The sequence below is a fragment of the Tetrao urogallus genome, assembly GCF_951394365.1.
Source record: "Tetrao urogallus genome assembly, chromosome: 6".
In the NCBI taxonomy this organism is placed as follows: domain Eukaryota; kingdom Metazoa; phylum Chordata; class Aves; order Galliformes; family Phasianidae; genus Tetrao; species Tetrao urogallus.
The window spans coordinates 24,862,420-24,888,556 of NC_136819.1; the positions used below are offsets into that span (position 1 = coordinate 24,862,420).

Below are 26,137 nucleotides of genomic sequence, written 5' to 3' on the forward strand. Positions count from 1 at the left end.
GTAGTACCAGTTTCCTGTCGTTTTCTCTAATCTCGGTGTGCTACAGTGGAATGTTTACAGGGAAGTGGTAATGTGGAAGCTTGCACCTGGTACCATAGAATCCAGTTGTCTTTTAGACGATCAAGTCTTTATCAAAATACTGGATTTGTGTTAAATCTGTATAATTCTGCTATATACGTTCTCCTTCTATGCTTTTCTGTAGAGAGGGCATTATTGGCATTTTAAGTTCTGGTTATTACAGCTCAAGATTTTGAGGTCAGACATTTTATTTTACCTTGTTAATTTCCACTTGTCACTGGAAGCAATTTTGTTAATCATAGGTTATAGTCTTTATTTGAAAATAGTGGCATTTTCTCCATCGCTGGAATTGAGACCAGCTGCCGAGTGGGCTGGTGAACTGCTTTTCTTCCCTTTGTCTGATGGGTCCCTTTTTTCAGCTAGCTGCCCATTTATACGTTACTGATTGATTTTAGTTATATAAACAGTGCATGCAAGTTGTAAATATGCAAGCAGAGTGGCCTTTGGCCCTAAAGACTGTTGGGTCTCAGGTGAGAAGGCTGTCATCTTAATGGGTGGCATGATAAGAGGAGACCTAAAGATACGCTTTTAACATCATCTCAATCCGTGTTCCAGGTCGTTGGAAGTTCACTACTTTTTGTACATGATGGCAGTGGGAATGCCAATGTGTGGCTGATTGATTTTGGGAAGACCACCCTTCTTCCTGACGGGCAGACGCTGGATCATAGGATCCCCTGGCAAGAAGGCAACAGGGAGGATGGGTACTTGTTGGGACTGGACAATTTGATTCGCATCTTGGAAAGCATCACGGAAAGATGAGTTGAAAGTGACACAAAACTTACAGGGCTGCTTTGTAACTAACTTTCTTCTCTATTGAGATCACTCAGAAGGAAACTGCTTTAACTCACTCCCTTCAGACTCCTGAGGTCATCACAGTGCAGAGGGAACTAAATCCAGAACCCAGCAGCTAGTTATCAAAATGACTTTGCATCAGCCCTCTGTGAACCTAAATAACTAACTCCAGATTGGTCTGCATTGCACCAGCCTAACGCAAGACTGGTCCTCAGAGAATCAAGATCTCCATACTCAGGAACCACACCAGCATGAGTCAAGAGGTCTGTATGGTAAACCAGAATGATTCTGATTTCTGGTAAACTGATGGGACTTCCAGATTACCTCTCAGTGATCCAGAGCAAATGCTTGGGAATTCAGGGGAGGAGTAACAATTTTTCAGGGAACTGGATAGTTTTGAAACCAGCAGGAGTGTTTCTTTTCTTTCACCCTAATTCCAAGTCTTCTTGCTCCTGTGTAAACTATAGGTTGGACTAACAACAGCTGCTGCCTTATGTTATGGGTGTACTCAAGGTGGAAATCGATGATAAGCAGAAGAATCCTGGAGCAAAGTGAGACAGCAGTTGTAGTGGCTGTATGTGGTAACTGTTGTTGATTAGTCCTCCTCATCCCCACCTTAGCCTCAATTCACTTCTGTCCAAGAGCAGCCTTTGCTTTTTTATGTAGCCTCTGAGGAGATTACAGATAGTCCAGGGAGAGAGTAGCAGCCTGTTGTCTCCAGAAACATTTGACTTTTCAAACTGGGTGGGCTGTTGGGAAAGTGCCTAGCTTGGCAGGTTTGGCCTCTTGCAGCTGAACTACAGCTGTGAAAATCAGTTATTGCACTCTAGCACTCAGACTGGGGAACTAAGGGGGTTTTTCAAGGCTTGCTCATTTTTAACATAAAACTACTGTACACATGCACATACATGCACACACTAGTAGCCAGTAAGCAATGTGATCTTTTAAGATTATAGTTTGACTGTCTTCTGATGCACATGAAAGAGGTGATTTCTTGACCGTGCTCCTATTCCCAAGTACAGTGCTGCCACTGAAGTGTGTAGACTTATGTAAGTACTTTTATATAAAAGTGTATAGTGCAGCAATCAGGAAAGTAAAGTTCCTGCATTCACAGCATTACACTAAAGATAATTCCTACGCATTCCTCCTCCAATATATCAGCTGTTAACTCAGGGCAGTTTGGGGGAAGGAATGTCAATATATCACATCCTTTAATCCCTGTCTGGAATCACAGGACCACTTTTGGTTTACTCTTTTCTGCTGTGGCCCAGGCACAGCCACAGAAAATTCACAGTGATTCAGTGTTTAGATTAAAATCAAGAAAGACTGAAGTGATACTTCTTACAGTGGCTTCACATACCATTTCTGTTGGTTGCCTCTTGTCACTTTAACAGTTCTATAAATGTAACAGGATATAAAGACCATCAGTATTCGCCTGTTCACTTACATTCCAGGCTTTAATATAAATACATGTCGATGCAGTTGCCAAAATGAGGACATGACTGAAGATTAGTGTTTGATTAATTCACTTTTAACATCTTGAGCTGGTAATGCATATCGATCAGAAATTGCTTCTCTTGCGAGTGTCCTGTGCTCAGAAGAGATTCCAAGAACTGCATCTATCCAAGGATAGATGAAGGTAACTCGGTGCTTTGGGGAGCAGCTTTTTCAAGAATAACTAACTGTGACCATGAGCAAAAATCCTGTAGAGCTTAGCTCTGGAATGAAATGCATCTGTAACGTTTGTAATTTGAATCAAAGGGAAATCAAAGAGTTACTTTTGATAACAGACTCTTGTACTATGAGATCAGATTTGAGAACTCATTCATCACCTCTCAACAAAACAGCAGTATTAAAAATGCAATTGTGCCCTGAAGGTTAGAGGACATAGAATGGATATCCTGTGGGAAATAGTGAGGTGTGGAGACATTTCCTTGTCAAAGAGGTTGTTTGAAACTGATAATTATTTTTGCAGTTCACTGCAAATTCAGACTTCTTCTGTGGCCTTCTAGAGTCCTTCTCAATTTATTTTCATGATAGTATGCTAATGAATTTTCCACTGTTTTGTTTTTTTTTCAGAGGGTTTTTTAGCTATTTCAAAGAGTTTACACTTTTTTTTTTTTTTTTTTTTTTAAATTGTGGTGAGCTTCCAGTATTGAGCACGCATATTATAACTTCTGATGCCTCCTAACTTTGGAATTCCTATGAGATGACAAATTAATCTGTGGTGGTTTTCATACTATTAATTAAGAAAAAGTCCTCCTCCTTTTCTGCAGCCAACAGGTAAACTGTCAGCTAGCATTGCTTAAGGAGGAAAAAAGGAGTAAATAAATCTCACAGGATTACCTTTAATAACAAGGCCTTTTCTCTAAGACTGCAGTTTCAGGGATTTAGGGAAAAAAAACAACCAAAACCAGACAGAACTGGAAAAGGTTAAAGAAAGTATAATGAGACAGGGTGATACAATTAATTAGTGGTCTGCCTAATTAACTTTCATATTGCTTTCTTTCTGTTAACATGTGTGAACCTTTTGCATCAGTGCGTTATTTTCTGGATGGGGGTGGGATTTAGGGGGTAAAAGTTAGCTGATACTCCAGTGTCAATCGAGAATGTGTCATGAACTTTTAGAATTAATGTCTTGTTTTAAAGAAGTAGAAGCAATGTGGTAGCAGTACTTCAGAAACCTGACTGCTGCTAGCACCTCCCAGGGTGGTTCGTAGACCCTCATCTTGGAGATAACAAGGGAACCACTTCAGAGCTGTGCAGTAGGTGAGAAGATGGGGGTGGGAGAGGGGAGAAGGAAAACCTCAGCTATAGCAGTCCTTATTTCCTTATTCTGGAAATTCATTCTAGATGCTAAATAGTTCTAGTAAGTTTGTTTAAAAATCACCCTTTGGCTTATCAAAGGGCTGGAAAGGAAGAAACCACAATCTAATATTATGCTGCTGTTACAGGAAAGGTGCAAAGGAAGGAGCTTTTCATTAGCAAATGGCAAGTATAGGACTGCAAATGTGAGGACTGGAGCTCTCAGGGACTGGAGGCTGTGAGATCATGAGCAAATGATCACAGGGTAAGTTAGATAACCTTGATTCACATCAAAAATCCCCGAGAGGCTCTTTGTGTACATTCACGTGCTACTGTGAGGAAGCAGCATAGCTTTCTTTTGCTGTGGAGTAAGTAGCCTTGAACAAGCTTACATTTGTATGGGATCAACATGCGCAGGCATTTGCCATATAAGAACTGCTGCATGATAGCCAAGGCACTTGCTCACATGCAAGTCCAGAACACAGTTCTTTAAATGCTTCCGCTGGGATAGTGCCTCACTCTGGAGACACTGAAATCACATGTTGTTTCCACAGCATGGGAAGATATGCTTGTCCAGGCATGGAGCAGCTAACCTCTGAGTTAGGCACCAAGGTCATTAAGCTCATTAGTTAGATGCAGCAGAGTTCAGTGTGCATCTAGCAGTAGGACATCTCTTCCCCAGCTTTGACAGTGACTCGCATTTTGGCCTTGGGCAGCTATCCTCAGCCTGAGTTTTGTTCCTGTTCTACAGTTGGTAATAGTACCTCCTTACCTCACAGAATGGTATGAGGCTGTACTTCATTTTTGCCTCCAAGATGCCTTGAGGTTCTTTGGTGGAAGGTGCAATATAAAAAGAAGTACACAAAGAAGTATATTGGATGAGTTTAAAAATGATAGGTGTTAAGGTTCCCCATGGACATACATTTGGATTAAGTTTAACCAAAGTGATGCTAATTAAATGCCTCGGTATTTTGCACGTAGAATATTAATTTACCATCTGATTCTGATTCAGTTCCGATGATAAGGAAAGATTTCAATGGGATTTGGACTAAACCTGTGAGTATCTCACAGGGCTCTTGCTTTTTTTTTTTTTTTTTCTTTTCTTTTTTTTTTTTTGTATTGGTGTCATTATTTTTTGTTATTCTTACAGTACTGAGATCAAATGACCTGTATTGTCAACAGTGCTTCTGTTCTGAACACTACAATGCAATGCTGACTGTGGTCACTTTTGACTGTATTGGCTGAGTGTTTGTTACTCTTAAGTGTGTATACTAATAAATACCTGAGACTGAAGGAAAAAAGGGCATCCATGGTGATTTGGTCACACAAGAATATTATTTTCTTAAAGAGCTTCCCTATGCAAGGGACAAAACTGTGTTATTTCAGTGTTTCTTGCGGTTTTAGGCTTTAGTATCTACTATTTCCTGAATAAAAACTGGTTCTGAGACATCTGGAAGCTGACATTGCAACTCTGTTCCCAACACTATGCAAAGTTTGAAGGCTTTCTTAGAGGTAAGTTCTGTCTCAAAAATGCAATTCTTACAGCATATTAAAAAATAACACGTTAAAACGTACTTTGCACACAGAGCAGCTGTTTCCACAGTGCTGTCTTTCGTGGCAGTAGGGGATAAACAGTGCTCTGTTCCTGGAGTCAGTCCTCTGCCACTGGCAACCTTTCTCAGCAAGACAGTGTTCTCTTACCTGCGTGCAAACCGTATTTAACACAGAGGGAAGCAAGTAGTCAGCATTGGCGTCTCTTTATTTTGTGTTGCAAATATAAAGTATACATTTGTCCAACTTGAAATTGCATAGAAGCAGGCTTGTCATCTACTTATGCACAGTAGTCACCCAAAAAGGTAAGTTGACAAGAAGTGCTGCTGTGTTCAGAGGTAACGACAAATCAAAACTGGTTCAATTAAACAAAGGTGTTGTGTGATGAGACTAGCAGATGTTAGTGATGTCATGCCTAAGGTCTCTGCATCAGATTGGAAAGGGTAGGCAGCTAGGAGCAGGAAGAGCAGTGCCACAGCTGCAGGAGAGAACTTGTCTGGCATAGCGCTGCTGCTCAGCGGTTTGAAGAAGAGTGGTTCCTGGCTCACACTGCTGCAGAGATGCACGTACTTTGGGGAAAACCATATTCCCAGCAGTAGAGTTCTGTTTCAGGTAAGGAGTAGGAGGGTATTGGAGGTGGAATAAGTTATACTTGCAAAAGCCCATATCTTTGTAATTATATCTGTGCAACTGTCTCAGTGTACACCAGCCCACTGGCAAGTAAGTGGAGAACTTACCTGGGGAAAAGGGTTGATATAAGTGGAAACCTTAAATCTGTGCACAGTTAAAAATTCTGCCTGTTTAAAGGGAAAATGAAGATGCAAAACTCTTGAAGTAGAGGAGGGAAATGTGAAAAGAAAAAATAGACAAATTATTTCATCTTTTGTTATTACAGTTCTCTTAAAATGTAGGTGTGAGGCTGCATGAAGGAACATAAAGTACTAATGCAAAATCCAGAAGAAAAAAACATCTCTATATCCACACATCTAAAACTGAGGTGGTAGATAGTCTTTGTTAAAATGTAGACACCCAAAGGGAAGAACAATTTATAGTATCCCTATACAGGGCTGATTCTTCACTGGGGAGCTGTTGGAAGACTTTCCATATGGATTACGTGACTAAATAACGCCAGTCTCCAGCTCAAGTCATTCCTCTCGGTAACAAAATTGGTTTTTTGGGTTTTAGTTGCCCAGGTAATCTAATTTTGACAGTATGGGTTAAACTCATTCATTATGCACTGTGCATCTCCTTAAAAGACTATTTCAAGTAAGTGGTATTTTGAAATGGAAAAATTTGGACACTGAAATCTGTGGTTGTATTAACAGTCTAAGAATTGTAGGAATTAGTGCTTGGTTGTAGTATACATCGTTTAGAGTTATTTTTCTTTTTAATAAACCTGTTTTGGACAGCTTATTGTATCGCAGTAGGAGCAGTATTAGCATTATTTCCTCCTGTATTGTCATTTAAAATTTTTACTATGAGGTTTTTGAAAAGCATCTAAGAGATCAGATAAACACAGAAAAGCTATTACGGGTCAGAGACTGATGGTGTCTGTGTTGACAGAAGTTTGCTTACTTTTATTTCTATTTGAGGGAGGTAAGAACACATAAAAAGCATGTTGCTAATGCAGATGCTTAAAGTTCTCAGCCAGTTCTTTCAGTGCCCGTTTGGTCTGCGCAGATCCACGTTCTGTCTCGTTAGGAGACACTGCATCTGACTCAGTACACCCTGAGCTACATGCTGTTGTAAACTAGCAACGTACATGTAAGGGATAATAACTGCATGCTTATTCTGCTCTTGCAAGTGCCCTTCAACACCCTGCTATTGGTCACTATTAGAGATAAAATACTGGGCTGGATGGAGGTTTACTGTAGTTCAGTGGAGCTTTTTCCCTGTTCTTCCTGTATATATAAGTATATTGACTTAACTGTTCATTGAAAACATCTGTGTTGTCCGAAGTGCTAGACTGATGGACTTGCTTACATTTTATGAATAAATTAAGCTGCATGCAAGACCCACCTGTAGCACTGGTGAGTAGTGGAAACTATAGTTCCAACTTTGCTCTGCTCTCACTTTACTTTTGTCACTTTACTTTTCAATGCCTTATGTAGTTTTATCAATATTGGCTTCTCTAAATTTATGAATGAAGTTGAAGCAAATGCTGCATATGTGAAAAACAACAGTAGCTCAAAGTGAGCTCAGCAGGGATCCTGCCTGCTTCTCACTGGAATGCTAGCATTATTGTATATAGATGAGCTGCTGTAATCCAGCCAGCCAAGATTAGGTCTGTTTATTCTTGACAAGCAGGTTGCAGAGGTGGGCTGCCTGCGACATAACCAGAAATGTTAGCCTCTACAAGGAGAAAGGATGAGTACCCTAATTTCCTGCTAAATCTACCTCATCTAACCTGGCTGTAGCAGTTCCTGGACGTAAGGTAGGACAGATAATGGGCTAAAAGCATGAGTAATACCACGCTGATAACTTGTAACTTCACAACGTGGATTTGGAATTTTTTCCATGCTATACAGCTCACTGCTAAAAGAATCATCATCGTCAGTAGGATCTGGAAATCAGAATACATAAAACTACTCATTCTCAAGCTTAAGGTCTAAGACTACAGGAAGCTGGGAACAAGTACAAAGCCAGATAAGGAAAGCATTAAACCTGAACTGAAAAAGCACTCCACTGACAAAGGATGGATTCACAACTCTCCACTCTGTGCTATTCAGTACGACATATCAGAGTATCCTGCCCTCAGAGACATAGAGGAAATGAAGTTTGTCTTCAAAGCAATCTCTATCCTGCTAAACCACATCTTTACACTGTATGCATACAGCTATTTCCTATGTGTGTAGCTTGTACTGGGGCACCTCATCTCTTTTGGAAGAGAACAAGATGGAATCTATAGCCAACATCGTGGCACACAACTTGATTACATGTAAAGGCAGCATGTAGTTTGCCACTGCAGGTTGGTCATGCACAACACAGGAGTGGGACAGGTACAAAATGTGTGAGACTGCTCAGGCTTAAACCAAGTTAGTTACTTTTCCAGGCTCCAGGCTTTAACCAGTAAGCATCTGTTTAGACTCTACATAACGGAAAATAGCCTTAGAAATAGTTTTTCAAAAAATCAACTACATTAACCAGCAACTCTGTATGCTAGAAAGGTTAAAGAGAAAGACAATCTGTGTGTGAAGCAACGTCATAGTTATAGATTTCTGAAGTGGCTGAGCTATTTTGCCTTGCTGTAAAAGGGGCGTTTTATTGGGCGATGTCTGTATTAAGCAGGTTGTCTGCACTCTGCTCCCTTGCATTACTCTGTTTCTACTTCAAAGAAGTATATATGAAAATTGCAACCAGCTACAGCCTACCAAATTCTACCATTACTTTAGAACATCAGTAATGCTTATCATCATAGCACAGGAAATTACTGCCGTGTATCAAAGTACTTACAAAAACAAAGTCCGTCCCAAATAAAGTCCATTAAAAGATGAAGATAGTCCATTTCCCATCACCCCCGTCAGCTCACTCTTTCTTGGAAAGCCACCTGCCCCTTCCACACCAGGAGCAGTGAAGAACACAACACCATGAGGCAAGCAGCACATTTTCCTTGTTATTCAAAGAGATCCCATCAGCTTCACTATCTGTTTTTTTCCAATCGTCAGTTTGTTTTCCTCTTCATTGCTTGTTTTCAAGATGCATGCTCAGAGGATCCTGGGTTTTTTTTCATCCTTCTTGCTGCTTCCAATTTAAGCAGTAACTTCATGTTTTTCAAAGGGTCTGCTATTAAACAGATGAAAATGTGGCTGCTATTCGTTTACTTTCCTGTCACTACGTGAGCATCATTAGGCAAGTCCTCAGGACAGTAAAAAGCTCAAGGAAACACAGCAGGTCTTCACAAGTTGCTCACTGCTGGCACAGCTTGCATTTTTGGTTTCTAAGGTCAGAAAGAAGAGCAGCCTATGTTGGTCATTATTTCCATCCAAACACTATGGTTGGACAATAAGTCTATTTCTTTTCACCTGAGCTGATTGAAAAAGAGGTCTTTTGTTAGGTACTGTATGCTGATTCAGAGCAGCAATACTGTTTTCTCTACAACTAAGTTGGTCCAATGGAACACAGTCGGTGGACAGAAGTAGAAATGCAACTGTCTGTAATGATCTGGGGATCTGGCAGGTAGAAGGAGGAAGAAGATCATTGCTGATGTCGAAACATCACCCCTCTAAAGGAACTTACATGGAGAAAGTAAGTGAAATAAGAAGCAGTTCAAGTTTGCCCTTCCAGAAACACTTACATTCTCTGATATTTGGATGAATCTTTTCTGTTATACTGGTGTAACACTCAGATCATCTGACAAAGACAGACCAGAGTCCCTCTCTCTTGCTGCTTTATCTGTTTTATAAAAAGGTTTCTCGTCCGTATGCAGACTGGAGCTCCTTAGCACAGCTGCTCTGACCCCTGTCAAAACTGATGGTGGGTGATCAGTGCCATAGCACAGATCATCATATGCATAATTTACATTACCACAGGGGAAAGTCTGGAGTTTCACCAGTTCGATCCCACCAATGTCTAAGTGAGGGCAGTTGCTTCGACTTGGAGATGCTGGAGATGCCCGAGAACTAGGAGAAGAACTGCAATTTCCATCAAAGCCCGAATCTTCTCGCTCTGGAGTTGCTTTCAGTTTGGAGGTGGGGCTTAAGTGACAGACGTTCTCTAGCACCCATGATCCATAGGTTGGATTCCAAAGGTTTTTAGTTTTGTTCTTCAGTCTGTGGGTTGATGGATTGCTGAATTCTAACTTCTGGTTTGAAGTCTGGATCCAGGATGCGCTGAAATCACTGAGGCATGGCAGGCTGGGCCCTCGAGCAGCCCGGTTGCTGAGGTTTTCCACCAGCAGCTCTTGTGGACATTGTACAAGTTTTTGCCCAGGACGGTGGGAATCCAGGGTTTTAGGTGTCATCTGAGGTGTAAGAGAAGGGCTCACCAACAGGGGCACTATCCCACTGGAAACATTTGGGCGCACAACCGTGTTCCCTTCATCCTCTGGTGCTGGGCTACACTCCATGGGCAGCTCTGTGTTGATCACATCAGGGTCCTAGAAGGATTGCACAGAAATGTGTTACACTCTGAGTGCCTCCAGGGTGACTGTCACACCTGCATTTTCAGAGAAATAGCTTTGCGAGAAAAGCTTTTGGCAGAGGTTGGCATTAGGCTTGGGCACTATTCCTGCACCTCATACAAGGTGCCATAAGCCATTTGGGTACTGCATGCTGTTAGAACTTGCAAAACTGTTGTCTTGCTTATGTGCTTCCTTTGAACAGTTGCTGTGCTTTAGTGAAATCAGCATATGAGCTGAGGGTTGCCCGTATATAATTTGCTTCTCAGGCAGGTTAGATCCATGCCTCTAATTGTAAAATTCTACCAGATGATGAACACGCTGTGCCATCTTCCCTCACCCCCCCATTAACAATTCAGCCATGGCTTTCAACCAGCACTAAGCAAGGTCAAAGTGTGGACCTTCGCAGACAATAAATACCTTTCTATCACAAAAAGAAGGGCATTCTGCTACTGAACAAGCAGTGAACTGGAAGCAGCCACTTGCACAGGAACAGTATCATGTGATTTTGGTTGGGCTGAAGATAGGTGAGCTAAGGTAGGTAGATGAAAACACAAATGAACAGTTGAGCCAGTACTACCACTGGAAAGTACATCAGCCTTTGAGGAGCCTTAATCTTGTTTGCACTAATAGTGCATTTGGATGGCTGGCATTCTTGGGAATTATCATCCAGTTACTGCGGGCCAATACCTGCGTGCAGTACTTGATTCTTTCCAGGATGGTAGAGAAGTTTGGCCGGTATTCTGGGCTGTGCTGCCAGCACTGCGTCATGATGCGGTACCTTAAAATGAAAGAGAATCCATTAACAAAGACAACTGTGAAAGATGTGTTTCAATGTGATGCGAGCTTGGGTCCAGAAGAACTGCACTCAGTAAATGGCTTAAAGGAGTGGAGCAAAAGTAGACGTCATTTCTGCATCCTTGGATCCCAACAGAAAGCAAATCCTGTAGTGGTCTAACTTATGTACAGGAGGCAGTGGCTCAAGAGATGCTCAATAATACTGGGATAGTATTTGGTACAATCACCAGTCCCCAATGGAAGGTGTCTAGTTGCCTTTGTCCAACCCTTTTGAACCACTGTTCCATAGTTGAGAGAGTGAGGAAATACTTACACAGGCCCTGGGCAGTTCTTTGGTGGGTCCATTCTTCCTCCACTGGTGACAAATTCCAGCACTTCCTGATTAGTTTTGCAGGGATAGGGCATGTAGCCTAGAGAGAAAATCTCCCAGAGAAGAACACCAAAGGACCTGCGTCAGAAACCAGATAGTAATGCTGATTAGGTTTCCACATTTGTGCTCCACAAACCTGGAACAAAGTTGGGTAGGTAAAAACACAGCAGCAACCTTTTGAACCTGCAGGCCAACTACAGAAGTGTGCAATTAGCCTGGTTATGAGCCAACTTTGATTTAGAAAAAAACAACAAAACAATCAATCAAAACCCTTCTTCAAGCTTCCAAAGTAGCTTTGCAGATACCTCAAAATATCTGAATTTGTTCTTTCTGCTGCATTTGTTATTTCTAGAACAGAAAATGCTAAAGCGCCCTTTGCTATGCATGGTCTAACTGAAAACAAGAACTGTAATGTTTGGCTTGGAGATTCCAATCTTACTTTGACAGACTTGAGATGTTTGAGTCAGTGTTTGGCAAAAGGATGCTCAAGAATAAAACAAGCTAGAGACCTTCACTAGAAGTGCAAAAGTAAACATCGTCATTATATGGTTGCTCTTTTCTCTTTACATCTACAGGTCAGTTAGGCAGTGACACTCAAAACTTCTTACAATGTAGACCCAGGCAAATTGAGGGATCTGCAAAGGCTTCAGTAGGGTCATTAATTGTAAGAGTCACTATTTGGTGCAGAGGTGGATGAGATTTCCAGTACATACAGGTTATGTACAATAGCCTGTTACAGTTACAGGAACTGTCGTGCTCTCCTTCAAAATATTTACTACTGGCTGCTTGCAGTTATGTTCTGATACACAATCCCTTCTCTTCTGGCATTAACAACTTCAGGAAACTGGGTCAGTGTGCCATTTAAGGTAATATTTCAGTTTGCTTATTGAAAAGTACTGTATAGGAAGAGAGGAGTTCTTAAGCAACTGGAAAGCTTCCATTCCCCAGCACCTTTGCATGAATGTGTCATTGTTGAGGGGGTGTTTATTTTAAGGAAAAATCAGGCTACATGAAGAATCGGTATATAAATACTGTTTCCTCAGCAACAAGCAGGGACTTCTTAAATCTGCTGTCATTTCATATACAAAAGAAAAAAAAAAAACGATAGAAGAGTAATCCTGTGTGGTATAGATAGAGTCATTTACAAAGTATATGAGCAGGCCTTGTCACCAGTAAGTACTGAGTGCAGATACTAAGAGCTGAAGGAAGTGTCTGCTTTTTTGACTGAGACTTCTTAGGATTCTAAACGGTCTTCTCTTTACCCTTATATGATACTCTGCATTTATCTATGGCTATTTGTTGTGCCCTCCACTTGCACTAGAGTTTTTAATTTCACTTAATTTCTTAGTCAGTCTTCTAACAAAGGGAAATATCTACTTTTTTTTTTCTTCCCATTTTAGGACATGGAAGATTGATATCTTTAGGGCGTCCTGCTGCTTTTTTCCTTGAGCAGTAAATGTGGTTTATTAGTGAATAGCAGAAGTTATTAATAGATATTTATTACCAGGTATCAGTTTTGGAGGTAAAAATGCCTTCTAGAAAAGCTTCTGGCGGCATCCACTTGACAGGAAGCATGGCTCTTCCTCCCTTGCGATAGTAACTTGCTCTGGGAAAGATTAAATATATGCAGAATGTCACACAGCATCAAAGGGCTAAGATGTATAAAAGATCCTATCACCACAGCAACAGGAACTGGAGAGAGTGCATGCAGTACTGGGGGCCAAATAAGAAAAAATCATCACCATGAATTGTACCATCTGAGCAGTATTTCGTACCATGTTTGCAACTGAGATGGAAAAATGATGATGTTTAGGTGCATAGCTGAAGAGATCAAATGTGCTGAAGTTGTGCATGAGGCACTGATACAGAAAATTTTCTTGACCTCATACATTTACAGTTATGAATATTTTTAAAATTCGAGATTATTTGTGATCAACCAGCTTATAAATTTACCTGAGTTTGGTTTAGCATCCATATGTGTTTGCAATGCTCTCTAGGACCCAGTCTGGAACGATACAATTTGAGTGTATTTGCTACTAGGCATAGATGTGTTAATTTACAGTCTGTTTACCCCAGTTAGTTAACTGGAAATCAAATTCAGAAATGTAATAGACAGTTCAGCTGCTTCAAATTAGATGAGGCAGTTCAAACCATTTAAATGGATACAGATTACTGAGTAATTCATGGGACTGAAATGGCCTTTCACTTACCTGTAGATATCTCTGGCCATCCCAAAGTCACCAATTTTGGCTATTCGACCTGCTCCAGTGCAGGTCAGAAGGCAATTCCTTGCAGCTATATCTCTTTAAGAAAAAAGAGAAAAAGGAAGAAAGAAAAAAAAAAAACACATAAGAGAAAATTTCTTCACTGTGAAGGGAACAGAACACTGGAACAGCTGCCACAGGAACACTGTGGAGTCTCCTCTGGAGAAGTTCAGAACCTGCCTGGATGATCCTGAACGATGTGCTGTAGGTGACCCTATTTGAAGCAGGAGGGTTGGACTAGGTGGCCCCATATGGTCCCTTCCATCCTCAGCCATCTGTGAATGGATAATTCTGCCTAATTTTGAACTCCTAACTAGCTAAAGGAACAAAGAAAGAAAGTTACATCCAGCCCTACAAGTCTTAGCTGAGTCATCTTAACGCAGATGAGGATAACTTTAGTGAAAACAAAAACTATGCTAATTACACAATCGTTTTCATTAACTGTAATTATTAAACTGCATTTGCATTACATTTTCTACCATTTCTACTCAGTATACTCTCAGCATTACCCGCTACCATCTTCTTTCACTAAAGCAGAAAACAGGGTCAGTCTCAGACAAGGTAAGGATCCAACCTCTTCTGCATCAACCACATTATGACAGTATGTGTCTTTCTAAAAAGAAAACAAGTGTTTTCTCAGTGGCATCAGCATCTCTATCAGCAATGCAGATGTGATGCTATTGAAAAGTCTTAGTAAACTGCTTGAAAAGTAGGTTTGGTTGAAAAACAGATTTGATAAACTGTTCCTTTGTTGCTTCTGGCAACCTCCCATGGAACCAAGCAAAGCTACATATGGGAGCAGCCATTTGCTGGATGCAAGTTTAGATTGTGACAAATGGTAGGCATGACTGCGTAGCCAATGCTGAAGGGTTTGTATTAATTTTAAATATGTGTTCTGAAAAGGGACTCATTAAAAATCATAGCTCTGTGTGGGTCCTGTTGGCTGCCAAGAAAAATGAACTCCTTGAACAATAAACGTGTTTCTTCCCACTGCCAGCCCTGAGAATTCCCACAGGATCTGGAATTCAAGCTTAGCTTTTTCCTTTTCTCCCATTATCATCTGTGACTCTCACATGACAAGACTTCACATACAAGACTAGGCCCTTAGTGACATCTCTGCAACATGATCCTTCCCACCAGGATACCATTCACCCATACTTAAGGCCTTCTCTGAATTCCACATCTGTGAACTCTAAATAATACTGATGTCACTAAAAAATACTAGCACAAGACCTAAACAAAATCCCTTTTATGCAGATTTGCTGAATCACTGGCTAAAACGAGTCTGTTCCCAGGTTGCTTATACAGAAGATCTAATGGTGTAAAAACTGAGCCAGAGAGTTTTTTGAAAAATGATGTGCTACTGCTGAAAGAGGCAAACACTGGTTTCTTCCATTTCTGTCCTGAAATTGAGCAGAAGCAGCTGGCCCATCCACTTGTTGACACAGATTTTAGACATCTTATGCGATGGCAGCTAGCCTTGGTGATCTACAGTAAGAAAATCAGAGAACTTCTACCTGAGTGGAGTAATGAAAATTGGTTTTACTAAAAATACTACATGTGGAGGCATGTGGAGAGGAGGAGACTTCGCTTGAGTCCATATCAATAGCCTGTGGCTGACATGGCAAAAGATTTTACACGCTTTGGTTGCCGTCTCACAGATGCTCTAATCATAAAGCCATAACATGTCCCCTATCTCAATCTCATACCTTTCTGCCTCTTGTTTCCCTCAGTCTCCCCAGTTTGTACACACCCTTGCCTAGCTGCTTCTTTGCTCTGTACAACATCACATTTAAGTGTGTTTGTTGGGGGCGGGGGTAAATTGCCTGACAACTTGCATAACTCCATGCTGCACATAGGCTTAGAGTCTGTGTCACCCCCTGGGGCAAAAGTCTCTCCTGTCCTTCAACAGGCACCCACTGAATTCAGCACAGAGTTCATACTTAGGAACAAATTCAGTTCATGCTACGCCTGGGAACTTTATGAGCTGAAACAATTCCTAACCAGAAATAAAGAAGTCCAACATTCAACTGGAAATCTCAAAAGGCTGCCTGTAAGAACCTATACCCCTTCTACAGTATTTTACTTGTGTTTGAAGCCTACCAACATTTTCTTGCTGAACAAGGAAGAAAAAGGATTGAACAGAAAAATGATGCTCTCCTCTGGATCGCACAGCAGGTCAGCCACTGGGAAGAAAGCCTTGAGTTCTGGTATTTCGCTTCCTATTATTCCTGCTCTACCCTACTGGAGACAATGGCTCAAATACGGGCAGTCCTGTGCTGATGGGGCAGGGGGAAGGAAAATAGAGCAGGCTGTTTACAAGCTAACACAGCGTGACACTACCATCTAGTGGACTGTAGGGCTAATTTCAAATGTGTCTACATTGTAATCACCTGTAAATTGAAAACGCTTGAAACCATTCCCTGCAAAGAGGAAGACTCCTTTCTTTCCAACAGAGCCCAACTCGTGCCAGTGACTAGAGGGATTGGCCTGGACACCTGACCACAAGTCTGCTGGTAGAAATCTCTGGCTTCCCTCTGGAGGTAGCTCTGTTTAATGTGCTGCAAATAGAATCTGGGTGAGCTTAGCACACTTTTGAGGAAACATACATCAGAAAAGACTTTTCCTCCTCACCTGTGTATGAAATGATTCTCTTCCAGATATTTACAGCCACAGGCGATATCCCTAGCTATGTTCAGCAGGTCCTGCATTGTTAGTGTGGATGGTTGATTCTGGAAAAGGATGCACAGAAAGTGGTAAGGGTAAAACAATGGAGTAGAAGAGGCAGAGGATAATTAGAGAACAGCAGAAGGGAAAGGGAGAGGCATGTACCAGGTGAGGGAAAGGCTGTATCAGTCAGGAGCAAAGAGGGACACAAGCAGCTGAAAAAAAAGTTAGAAAAGGAGATAACTTTTATTTAAGCTTTTTTTTTTTTTTTTTTTTCCCCTGAAGATTTTAGTACTTCAGAACACACTGCATGAGTGTAGGCTGCTTAGGAATTTATGTCCTGACTTGAATAGCCTAGAAAAGGGGTGGAAGAAAACTGTTCCCTAGCAGTATTGGACATACTGGTGAAATGGGAGGTAAAACCAAAACAAAGAAAAGCAAAACAAAAACAAAAACAAAAACAAACAAGAAAACCAAATCCAAACCTTGCTTTTATAGAGTTGATATATTAGCAAATGAGATTAGCTAATGAATTTAGAGAGAGGGAGAGAGCAAAGACGCATGAGTGCACATCTCTGCACCAGTGCTCAGCATTCATCGACCCATCTGTTCTTGTGGGAGGGCAGAGGATACCCTGAGTGTGCAGGAGAGGGATGTGGTATCGCAGGGCTCTGGGAGCAGCACTCACCCATCACAATCTACATTTCCCTAAGAACAATAAGGAAACCTCTCTCCAGGAGCCCTGCTTATTTTCATGCAGTCATTTACTTCTCTGTAGGGAAATCTCCTTGGTGTTTCTCCAAGAACTTCAATATTGCTCTTGGGAAGGGTGGGGAGAAATTACTACATTGCTCTTCAAAAGCTCAAGAGATATCAAATAAATTGTTCTTTTCAATCTGCTTTTGTTCCTGGATGCTGTTATCTCTGCAATTTCTCCTGTTCAAACTACATAGTGTACACTGCAGCCATTGAGCACTGTTTTTATTGGCTAGGCAAGTTATTGTACAAAGCTTTGGACGCCTGCCAAGGAGAATTATTATAGTTATAAAACAGGCATTTCTGGTGAGGAAATGAAGAAGGAGATACAGAATCGCAGACTTTGAGGCCTTATCTCTTCACTGGGATCCCTCTGTCTGCAATGGGCAGGCACTTCTCTGCAGCCGCAGAAACTTGCAGTGAAATATGTTACTGATGGGGCCAGTTTGTTTTCAGAAAGGTGAGCAGGGATATTTCTTTGAGTACTAAGGGGAATTCAGCTCTTGTATTTGCTCTCTGACATTCCAGCAAACATAGTGGCAGGTTTGCTTTCACATATTTTAAAAATAACTTTTCCTCACATGACAACTATACTTGATTTACAAAGATTATATTTGTATTCTGTTTTCCACAGAATTTATCTACTTGCAGAATTTGTAGCACTGTCACTCAAAATGGCATAATCAAAATTACATAGACTCCTCTGCGTGGGTGCTATTATACCATTCTAAGTGTCCCTAATTAGTATGCTTACTGCTCTGTGAAGAAGGAATTAAGTTAGATCTTCTAACAACACATTAGTATTGGCATACGACTGTACACACGTAAAGCGACAGTATGTTGAGAGGGGAAGCTGTGCAACTGCACCAAGTCACGTAGGAGTGCATAATGCCCCAGTCAACCTCATTCATACTAAAACCAATCACAAGCCTAGCAAGGAAGGATTCTCACCGCTCTGGGTCGATTCTGTCGAAGAAAACTCTTCATATCTCCTCCAGCCATGAGCTCAAGCAGAATGAAGCGAGGCAGCGTCTGTAGGCTAACACCAATGCACTGCACAATATTTTGATGATTGAACTTACTGAAAGACAAGGTCACAGCAACACAAATGGAGACAACGTTAGTACTTGGCTGACTTCTGCCACGCTCACTTTGCTTTGAGCTTTGATGACCTGCATCGAAGCAAGTTACTGAACAAATTCTAACTTCAGACTTATCCAAATGCCTTTCTACTTATGAAGACTCCCAGGATCAGGGTTCCTCAAACATCCAAACAGTATTGGCATGTGTAAAACAAAATCTTGTTATGTGGTGATTTTATTTCAGCATTATTTCAAATAGGCTGCTGCCTAGTCTAGTGGACTCGGTTCAGCATCTAGTATGCATCTAATACCCACTACAGCAGCTGATTTGGGGATGGCTTTCTACCCCACTGCAACAGAAGAAAAGACAGTCAGGAAGCAAGACTCGGTTTCAGAAAGTAGTGTCTGTCTTTGGACAGCAATGACCTGGAAAATACAGGAAAGAATAATGTGGAGGTTAAAAGGTTAAAAGGAGGTTAGGGAAGATCATGTGCTACCAAGAGAATCAAAGCATTCTATAATTAACTGAAATTGCTCTTTAAAAACTCTATCAGTGTTACCTTCAGTTCATCTGCCACTCAAACTTCTTACAGACTTTATGAAACAGTATTACCTCATCAGATTTATTCTTGAATCATGCTTCAGCAGAAGAAAAAGAGCATCTAGGTAAAAACTGGGGCAGGTAGCGAGAGGTGGAGAAACTTAATATTGCCCAAATTTAAAATAGATAAATTCCATCTGTGCAAGCTACTGGCACAATGCAGAGCCACCTTATCTACCTTATCCACACAGGAGCTTTGAAGTATCTCATCAGCTATTTTTTATGGGGGGGAAAAAAAAAGTTAAACACAAGGATTTTCCCCAGAAAAAGCATTTATGGCAAATAGTTCTACAGATAGGAAAAGCAAAAAGGCTGCACATAATAGCATGCCACCTGAAAAAGTCTCAATTTGAAATGCTTTTCATACCTTCTTCAGCTGCCCAAACCACTCTTCTAAAAAGCCTCACTTCTATTTGCAAGAGAATACTGTTTAAGCCCAAGCATCCAGGACCAAAAACTCACCTCCCTGGCACACAGCCTGTGTTGTACCATCCCTGGCAGTCATCTTGCAAAGGCTGAACTTCTGAGTCTCTGCACAAGTGGCAGCTATTCAGCCTTCCTGTTACATTTCCTGCTTTCCATTTCACCACTGATAATTTCTTTTTGCAAGAACTTCAATATATGATTACTTGATACATGAATACTTGGTAAAAAAGCAGTGAGATTCTTTGAAAAGGAAGCCATTTCAAATACAGAACAAGCTTGTACAAAAATGTTGTGCCTGAGCATGACCAGCAAAACCAATCAGGAGAAACTTTTGTTCAGATGTGCAACAAAAAAACCTACAGATACAAGTGTTCAGGATAAACACAAGTGGCTGAAACCAATAACTTGTACACTACTAAAATACTATCTGCTGAAAAAAGAGACTGGATATTATTTTTTCCCCAAACCCAAGCAACAGAACTAATATTTCTCATACGTGCATTACTCCTTTCTCCCCCCCACTCACCACCAGTCTTAAACCCTTGAGCTATACCTGATAATCAGTGCTTCCATCAGGAAATCCATCTCATCTTGCTCGGAGCAGACTTCTGGCAGTGTCTGTTGAGAGTTTAAGAAAGCGAGGGCCATTCCACCACATAATTGAGAACATTTAGGAGTGCACCAAAGAATAAAGAAAAAAAAAGAAGCATGTAACACGATTGTGAGTGACTTCAGGAAGCTATGAGGAAAGTCTCATCTCTTCAGTGCCAGTCAGTTGAACTGCCTGCGTCCCATTCAGCAGTTAGAGGAACAGGAAAGCGGAGGTCTGCTTGGAGGCTTCGTTTTGTGTGCATTTAACTATGTGCAGTGTTCTAGAGCAAAATTGTTTCAGATTTACATTAAGAAATGCATCGGCTGGGGAAACAGAAATCTAGAAAGCATTTTAAAATCACAGGTGTGAATTTATTCTCCCTTTGCTATTAAGACCACATTGCAGCACCTGCTTCACGCCATGCAGCACATACAGCCACTTGATTCATATAATTATGTCACACAGCCTCACAGCTTTCTCTCCTGACAGCAGATCTGGACAGCAACTGCCACTGCTAAATGTGAACTGAGAGTGCAGGCAGCAGGAGCTGCAGTGCCTGCTCATGTGCCAGTTGGAGGACTATGGATGAGGTACCACAGCTGGGTGTAGCTCCTGCTGCAGGTTCCAAGTGCACACAGAAATGGGTGGTGGTCGTTGCTCAGTGAGGTGAGGGCTGGCATGGAAACCCACTTGTGGTCACCAGCAGTGTGGGCTACAGGAGACATTTTGCTATCCGAAGTAAGCGATTGCTTCACACAGGACGATGCAAACGATCTTTGCACTGAAAAACCACAACAAGCTGATGTGCTTCTGTTTGGCACTGTGCTATTGTGCTTCCTACAAGGCGTGATTTTTTTAAAGAGAATTTTGAAAGAGCAAATAACAACAAATAACATTGGGACTTATTTCTATTAATGAAATCTATGTTTTGAGCTGAACCCATAGGAGTAGACTTAGTCCTCTGAGCCACAAGCTTGTAAAAGAACAGGAGGCAATGAGCATCCTGTACTTCTGGGCTGAGTAACTGACAAATCCTGAGGCAACAGCAGTAATTTCACAGAGAACTAGCCTGTTGTCTCTTGTCATTAATGACATGGAAAAATATGATATTACAAGATAAGTTCACAGCAGCATATTTAATGCTGCACAGCGCTGAGAAACAACCTGCAAGTTTTATCAATGTTAGGCAGACACTATTCTAATCTATAACAGAAATGTAACTGAAATAATACAAATTACGAAAAATAGTAATGTCACGTGAAAAATTTATGAGAAAATACTTAAAAACTGAAATGTAGAAGTAAAAATAGACAAGCATTACTATAAAGATTTGCTGTTTCCTGTCATATAAATACTTCATACTAGCATTAGCCAGGATTTTCTGTTTCATGCACAGGATTAAGAAATCTCCTTTCAGTCCAAAATGCTCTGACTGTTGCTAGTTTTTCTTCCCCCTAACGTTCTCTTTTCCCAGCTACTCAGATCAATACATCACAGTGGCAGAAAAGCACAGGACAGCAGCTCTGTTGGACCAGTGGACCTGTCAAGAGCTCTCAGTGATCACCTCAAAAGGAATCACATCTCTGGGGGCCGACCAGATTTTCTGCTGGGGGGAACTGATGATTGTGTGTGGATTTCAATGATGCCATAGTTATTTATGCTGATAGATGATTTGTTATTCATTTTAACATGTAGTATTAAGCAGTCTCTATGTGACTAATTCGTATAAACTCCCTTCTGAGGGCACTGGTTCTCTCCTTCCTGAGCAACAGGGGTGGAGGCTAGAAAAGAGATTGCCCTCTTTAGATTCTCGTCCTAGGTTAGATCACAACTCATGGGCATGCAGCAAACAAGACAGATGATAATTTACATTCAACTCACTGCTGGTGTCACACAACTTCAAAATCAAAGTTTATAACTCCCAGATGCAGCAACATGTGGAAACTTGCATCATATACACACTTCTGTCATTATACATATGATTTACACCAATCTGTTGGAATGGCATTAAGATAATAGCACTCTTACTGATAATTATCGTTGTATATTAAAAAAACAACAACTGTGGGTACTGACCTTAACAGCCACCTGGAGAGGATTGGGATCCCCTGCAATGCCTACCACTGTTCCTTCGTAAACCTCACCAAACGCACCATGTCCGAGTGCCCTGGGAGAAAGAGACAGAGAGCAGCCGTTACTGTGTCTCTGCACCAAGCACTGGCTAAGTGCTTCTTATTGTCCAGTCCAAGAACAGGTAGAAAACCTGTTGTGAAAGATGAATCCATAGCAGAGTTTTGTTTTCATCTCAAAGCCTCTGAAAATAACTTCTCAATATCTTCTAATGCCATCACTGAACTAGGGAGGTTGGATCATTAATGGTTCTGAATATATCCCTTCCAAATCAAACCATTCTATGAAATCAAAAAGCCTGCTCAATCCTATGGCATTGTCAGAACATGTGGCTTTAGCAAGGCAAGAAAGAACTGGGGAGGGGAGGAGGAAAAAACAAACAGTGCATATGAAGGCAGCTGCAAGATGATCCCTTCAGGTGCTGGTGTAAGACAACACAAAGATGGTGAAGTTTTTATTTTCCTTATAGCTTTAATCAGGATAGTCTGGACTATATAGAGAGGAAGAGCAATCTAGTGTGTATTTCCTTGTGTCAGGAAATGCAGAAAAAGAAATACTGCTAGAGATTTGGAAGGGAGTTACCGTCAGGTAGCAAGTATAATCCAGGACATCACACAAGACAGAGGTGAAATAACCTGTACTCTGCATGGGAACATGGGACAGAAGACTTATGAATTTATACCTGCTCTTAAGAGCTTGATGGCATCAAAGTATTTAAGAGAACAAAGAAAGCGTCACAGTTTTCCTTGCCCATAGTTGGTGCTTTCCGGTCAGTCAGACAGGAAGCCCTCAGTTTCTTGTCCCAGATGCTTGTTGTTAAACTAGTGTGTGAGCCCCAACTCTGCCTTTGCTTCAGGCTGCCTTCCCCCTCCTATGCCGAGCCTTACCGAAGCAGAGAGATGTTCTTCCGTGGGATCTCCTTCAGCTCACTCAGAGTGGCAGCCTTCCCAGCAAAGCAGTAGTTGGGGTTGTAATCTGTCATGATGGCTGATGTGCGGATTTTACTCAGTTTATATTCCGGGCTCTGCAGTCGTGCTCTGGCTCCTTCCAGTTGCTGCTTCTTCAGGTGATAAACTGGGGATGGAAAAAATACAAACAGTATAAGAACCTGGAAAGAAAATATAATACTGGGCACACAGAACAGAAAGAAGAAACTAAGTGGTAGTTACAAATGCTCAAGAAGTGTCATTAGCTTTCCTGCATCTCTCTTCTGTAGTGATTTAATACTGAATATGCAAACATCTTTGCCCCTGCAGAGTCCTAATCAGCTGGAAGAAACTTAAGTTACCTCTGCTTCTTTATAAATCGGCAGAGGAAATGCTGCCTCACAAGACACCTTGCTGGCACTGAGGCAGCAAAAGCGCATGCTGTCTCTCTGAAGGAATTACATTCAATTACAGAGACTGCAACTTCACACTATACAGCAACGGCTGCAAAAAAAGTGTCTGCCTACAGGGTTGTCCAAGGCTTTTTTCTGCAGCAAATACAAGGACAGAGCAGTCATTGGCTTTGGAGATTATGCTTGTGCTTATCTGTGGGGTGGTGATGTTTTCTATTATTTCTAGTTGTTCCCTCTGTGATCCACTTGGGAGACCAAAACACTCTGGTTCCAAGTAGTAAAAGTAGCTGTATGTGCTTGGGTGGTCCCTCTTTGTCTAATTTAACTGAGAAAAAGACAAGTAAAAGGGAGTGTTTCTTACTGATAGATAGGCTGCCACCAGTGAGGATCATTCCGAGCACCACAATCACAGCCACCACAGCTAGGAGGAGTGGGAGAGGCAGATGTCCCTCTGGGATATGACCCTGTGGCACTGGAAAATGAAAAACAGAGGTGCATTAATCAGGAAACAAGCCAAACTGCAGGAAAGAACCACAGTCATGGTTGCTGTTTCAGAAAACAGTACAGAGATCACGGCTAAATCATCCTATAGAAAATACAGAAAATCCCTTTACAACCTTGGAATTTGAAAAAAAATAAAATCATTTTGAAAACATTGTTAAGACAGAAATCTAACTAGTAAAACACAGATTGCTTACGCATTCCTCAGTTTTTTCTTAAAGTGTAACATCATTGCTAACAAGTTGAAACTGCCTATAGTCTTGATGGTTTGAGATTCTAAGAGACCATGTCAGTAAATAGTGAACACTAGGCATCAGCTGAACAGACACAGTAGGAAACTTCTGTGAAGGAAGTAATTTGTGGCATAAATTAGGTGGTACACGATACAGGAAAGATATTTATGCTTAACTATTTGATATACTGTATCCATTCAAGAAATTTACAGTGTCCCTTTACATTTAATTTATCTTCCACCTAATCCAAACCTGGATTTTGGATATGGTGGCAGACATGCAGTTTAGCATACAAGGAAAGGACATAATGAATTTTCAGTACTGGCTAATTGTATATAAACACAAAAACCAGGAAGAGAGACACCAACAAAGGATACATTCATTATCCAGCTAGGATAAAACTGTATCTTACCAGTGCAGGTAACATTGTCATTGGCTAGCACAGCCCCCATCTCACATTGGCAGACAGGTAGGTTGGTGTCAGGGTCTCTCTTACAGTTGTCTGAGTGGCAGTGGCTACAGTTAAGGTATATCTGAACCTCCACCTCACCATCATTCTCCACGGCTGAATGAGGAATTAGATACAACAAGCAGGTTTAGTTTAACTTTTCCCATCTTTTCCCAGTAAGAGAGAGAAAAAAAAAAAAAGGAGTAAAAGGAGTAGGCAGGTCAACTTCTTTCTCTGCAGGACAGTTGATACTGTGGGCAGGTCAGAAATCTGACATGGTCCAGAAGGGAAGAAGGAATTGAATTCTAAGCAAACAGAGAAGTCCTGAAATGAATTGACTTGAACGTGTCTAGGACTGAGGATGTGCAGTTAAACTGGATGACTGATGCCTCTCCTGGCTTAACTATTTGAGAGGAAGAAGGTCCCAGAGCATTATAAACAATTTTAAAGTAGTAATGACAGCTGAGAACTGGCCTGCAGAGTGAAATATGCCTGAATGAAAGCTATAAAAATAAAAGGCAGGAGGAGAGATAGCAGGAAAAAAGAAATAGAGAGAAGGAAGAATGAAGAGGAAGAAGAAAAAGTGTATTGTACCTGCAAGGGGATGCAAGAAGATCTCTCCAATGGGATTCACAAACGAGATGCCATACTGCCCACTAGCTGTGATATCATCACTGTTAGAGGCATGCCCCCCTGGAGAAAGAAGAGTATGGCTAGTTGTCAGCGCTGCATGCTGCAAAAGTGTGATGCCTCTGAAGTGCCACATTTTGTTTCTGGCTCTAAACACTTGCAGTCACTCCCAGTCTTTCAGTGTTATTACTGTGTATAACATCCTTCATGAATAAGGCTCACTCATCCCAAGCAGTACCAAGGCTGGTAAAGTGGCTTATTCAAGTGTAGGTTTCCCAGTTCATCTAGGTAAAAATACATTTGCTTTGAACAGAAAAAAAAATAAAAAAAACAAACTAAACAGTTCCTTGGGCATTTTAAGAACAAATAAAGGGATTATTCAGCATGTCTGGAAAATATTGGCTTAGAAATGCTTCTATAACCTTGATTTCTCCAATTAAATAAAGATGGAGGGGCGTGCTCATTCCATTCATGTTGAAGTGTCTGTAAATCACCTTCTGCAGTAGTGTACTTCTGCACTGAGAGCTCCAGTTCCTAGTTGCATGAGCTCCAAACTGCACAAAATGAGACAGTGCGACTATTTCTTCAGCAGACCTACCTCTGTAACCTCCACCTCCTCCACCAGAAGTACAAGCTCCTCCTCCACCACCAAAACCACCAGAGGTAGCCCACTGGAGCTTGGCTAATGCTTGGTGACAAGCTTGACCCCCTTCTCCACCTTCCAAGAGGGACTTCCCAGCTTGAGGAAGCAGAGTCACATCTTGCCAACCACCACCTCCACCTTCACAATCGAAGAGTCACAACAAAATGAGAGCAGTTGAATGAAGCACAATTAAAAGAAAATTTAATTAAAATTAAAATTAATTTCTTAAGAAGTGCCTGCATTCAAGTTAACTCTTTGTTAAAAGGTAAGAGAATATACAGACAAGCTTCTTGTTGCCATGGTTAACAACAAAGT

The 26,137-nt window shown here is 41.2% G+C and overlaps 2 protein-coding genes across 2 annotated transcripts in view; one reads left to right on the forward strand and one right to left on the reverse strand.

Moving 5' to 3' along the window:
* The window catches only part of ITPKA (inositol-trisphosphate 3-kinase A), a gene marked incomplete at both ends in the record, with an annotated part of 33,659 nt that extends 32,822 nt beyond the window's left edge, over nucleotides 1-837 (forward strand). Inside the window, one exon of the mRNA XM_079536844.1 lies at nucleotides 634-837. Within this exon, the coding sequence (XP_079392970.1) occupies nucleotides 634-837 (204 nt within the window). The remainder of the gene's footprint in view (nucleotides 1-633) is intronic.
* Nucleotides 838-9,550: 8,713 nt separating this feature from the next.
* The window catches only part of LTK (leukocyte receptor tyrosine kinase), a gene marked incomplete at both ends in the record, with an annotated part of 127,531 nt that continues 110,944 nt past the window's right edge, over nucleotides 9,551-26,137 (reverse strand). The window contains 14 exons of the mRNA XM_079537441.1: nucleotides 9,551-10,321; nucleotides 11,033-11,123; nucleotides 11,454-11,588; nucleotides 13,015-13,116; nucleotides 13,721-13,813; nucleotides 16,409-16,506; nucleotides 18,149-18,278; nucleotides 19,860-19,924; nucleotides 21,975-22,065; nucleotides 22,916-23,102; nucleotides 23,729-23,839; nucleotides 24,514-24,666; nucleotides 25,144-25,242; nucleotides 25,778-25,960. Coding sequence (XP_079393567.1) covers nucleotides 9,551-10,321; nucleotides 11,033-11,123; nucleotides 11,454-11,588; nucleotides 13,015-13,116; nucleotides 13,721-13,813; nucleotides 16,409-16,506; nucleotides 18,149-18,278; nucleotides 19,860-19,924; nucleotides 21,975-22,065; nucleotides 22,916-23,102; nucleotides 23,729-23,839; nucleotides 24,514-24,666; nucleotides 25,144-25,242; nucleotides 25,778-25,960 — 2,309 coding nt within the window. The remainder of the gene's footprint in view (nucleotides 10,322-11,032; nucleotides 11,124-11,453; nucleotides 11,589-13,014; nucleotides 13,117-13,720; nucleotides 13,814-16,408; nucleotides 16,507-18,148; nucleotides 18,279-19,859; nucleotides 19,925-21,974; nucleotides 22,066-22,915; nucleotides 23,103-23,728; nucleotides 23,840-24,513; nucleotides 24,667-25,143; nucleotides 25,243-25,777; nucleotides 25,961-26,137) is intronic.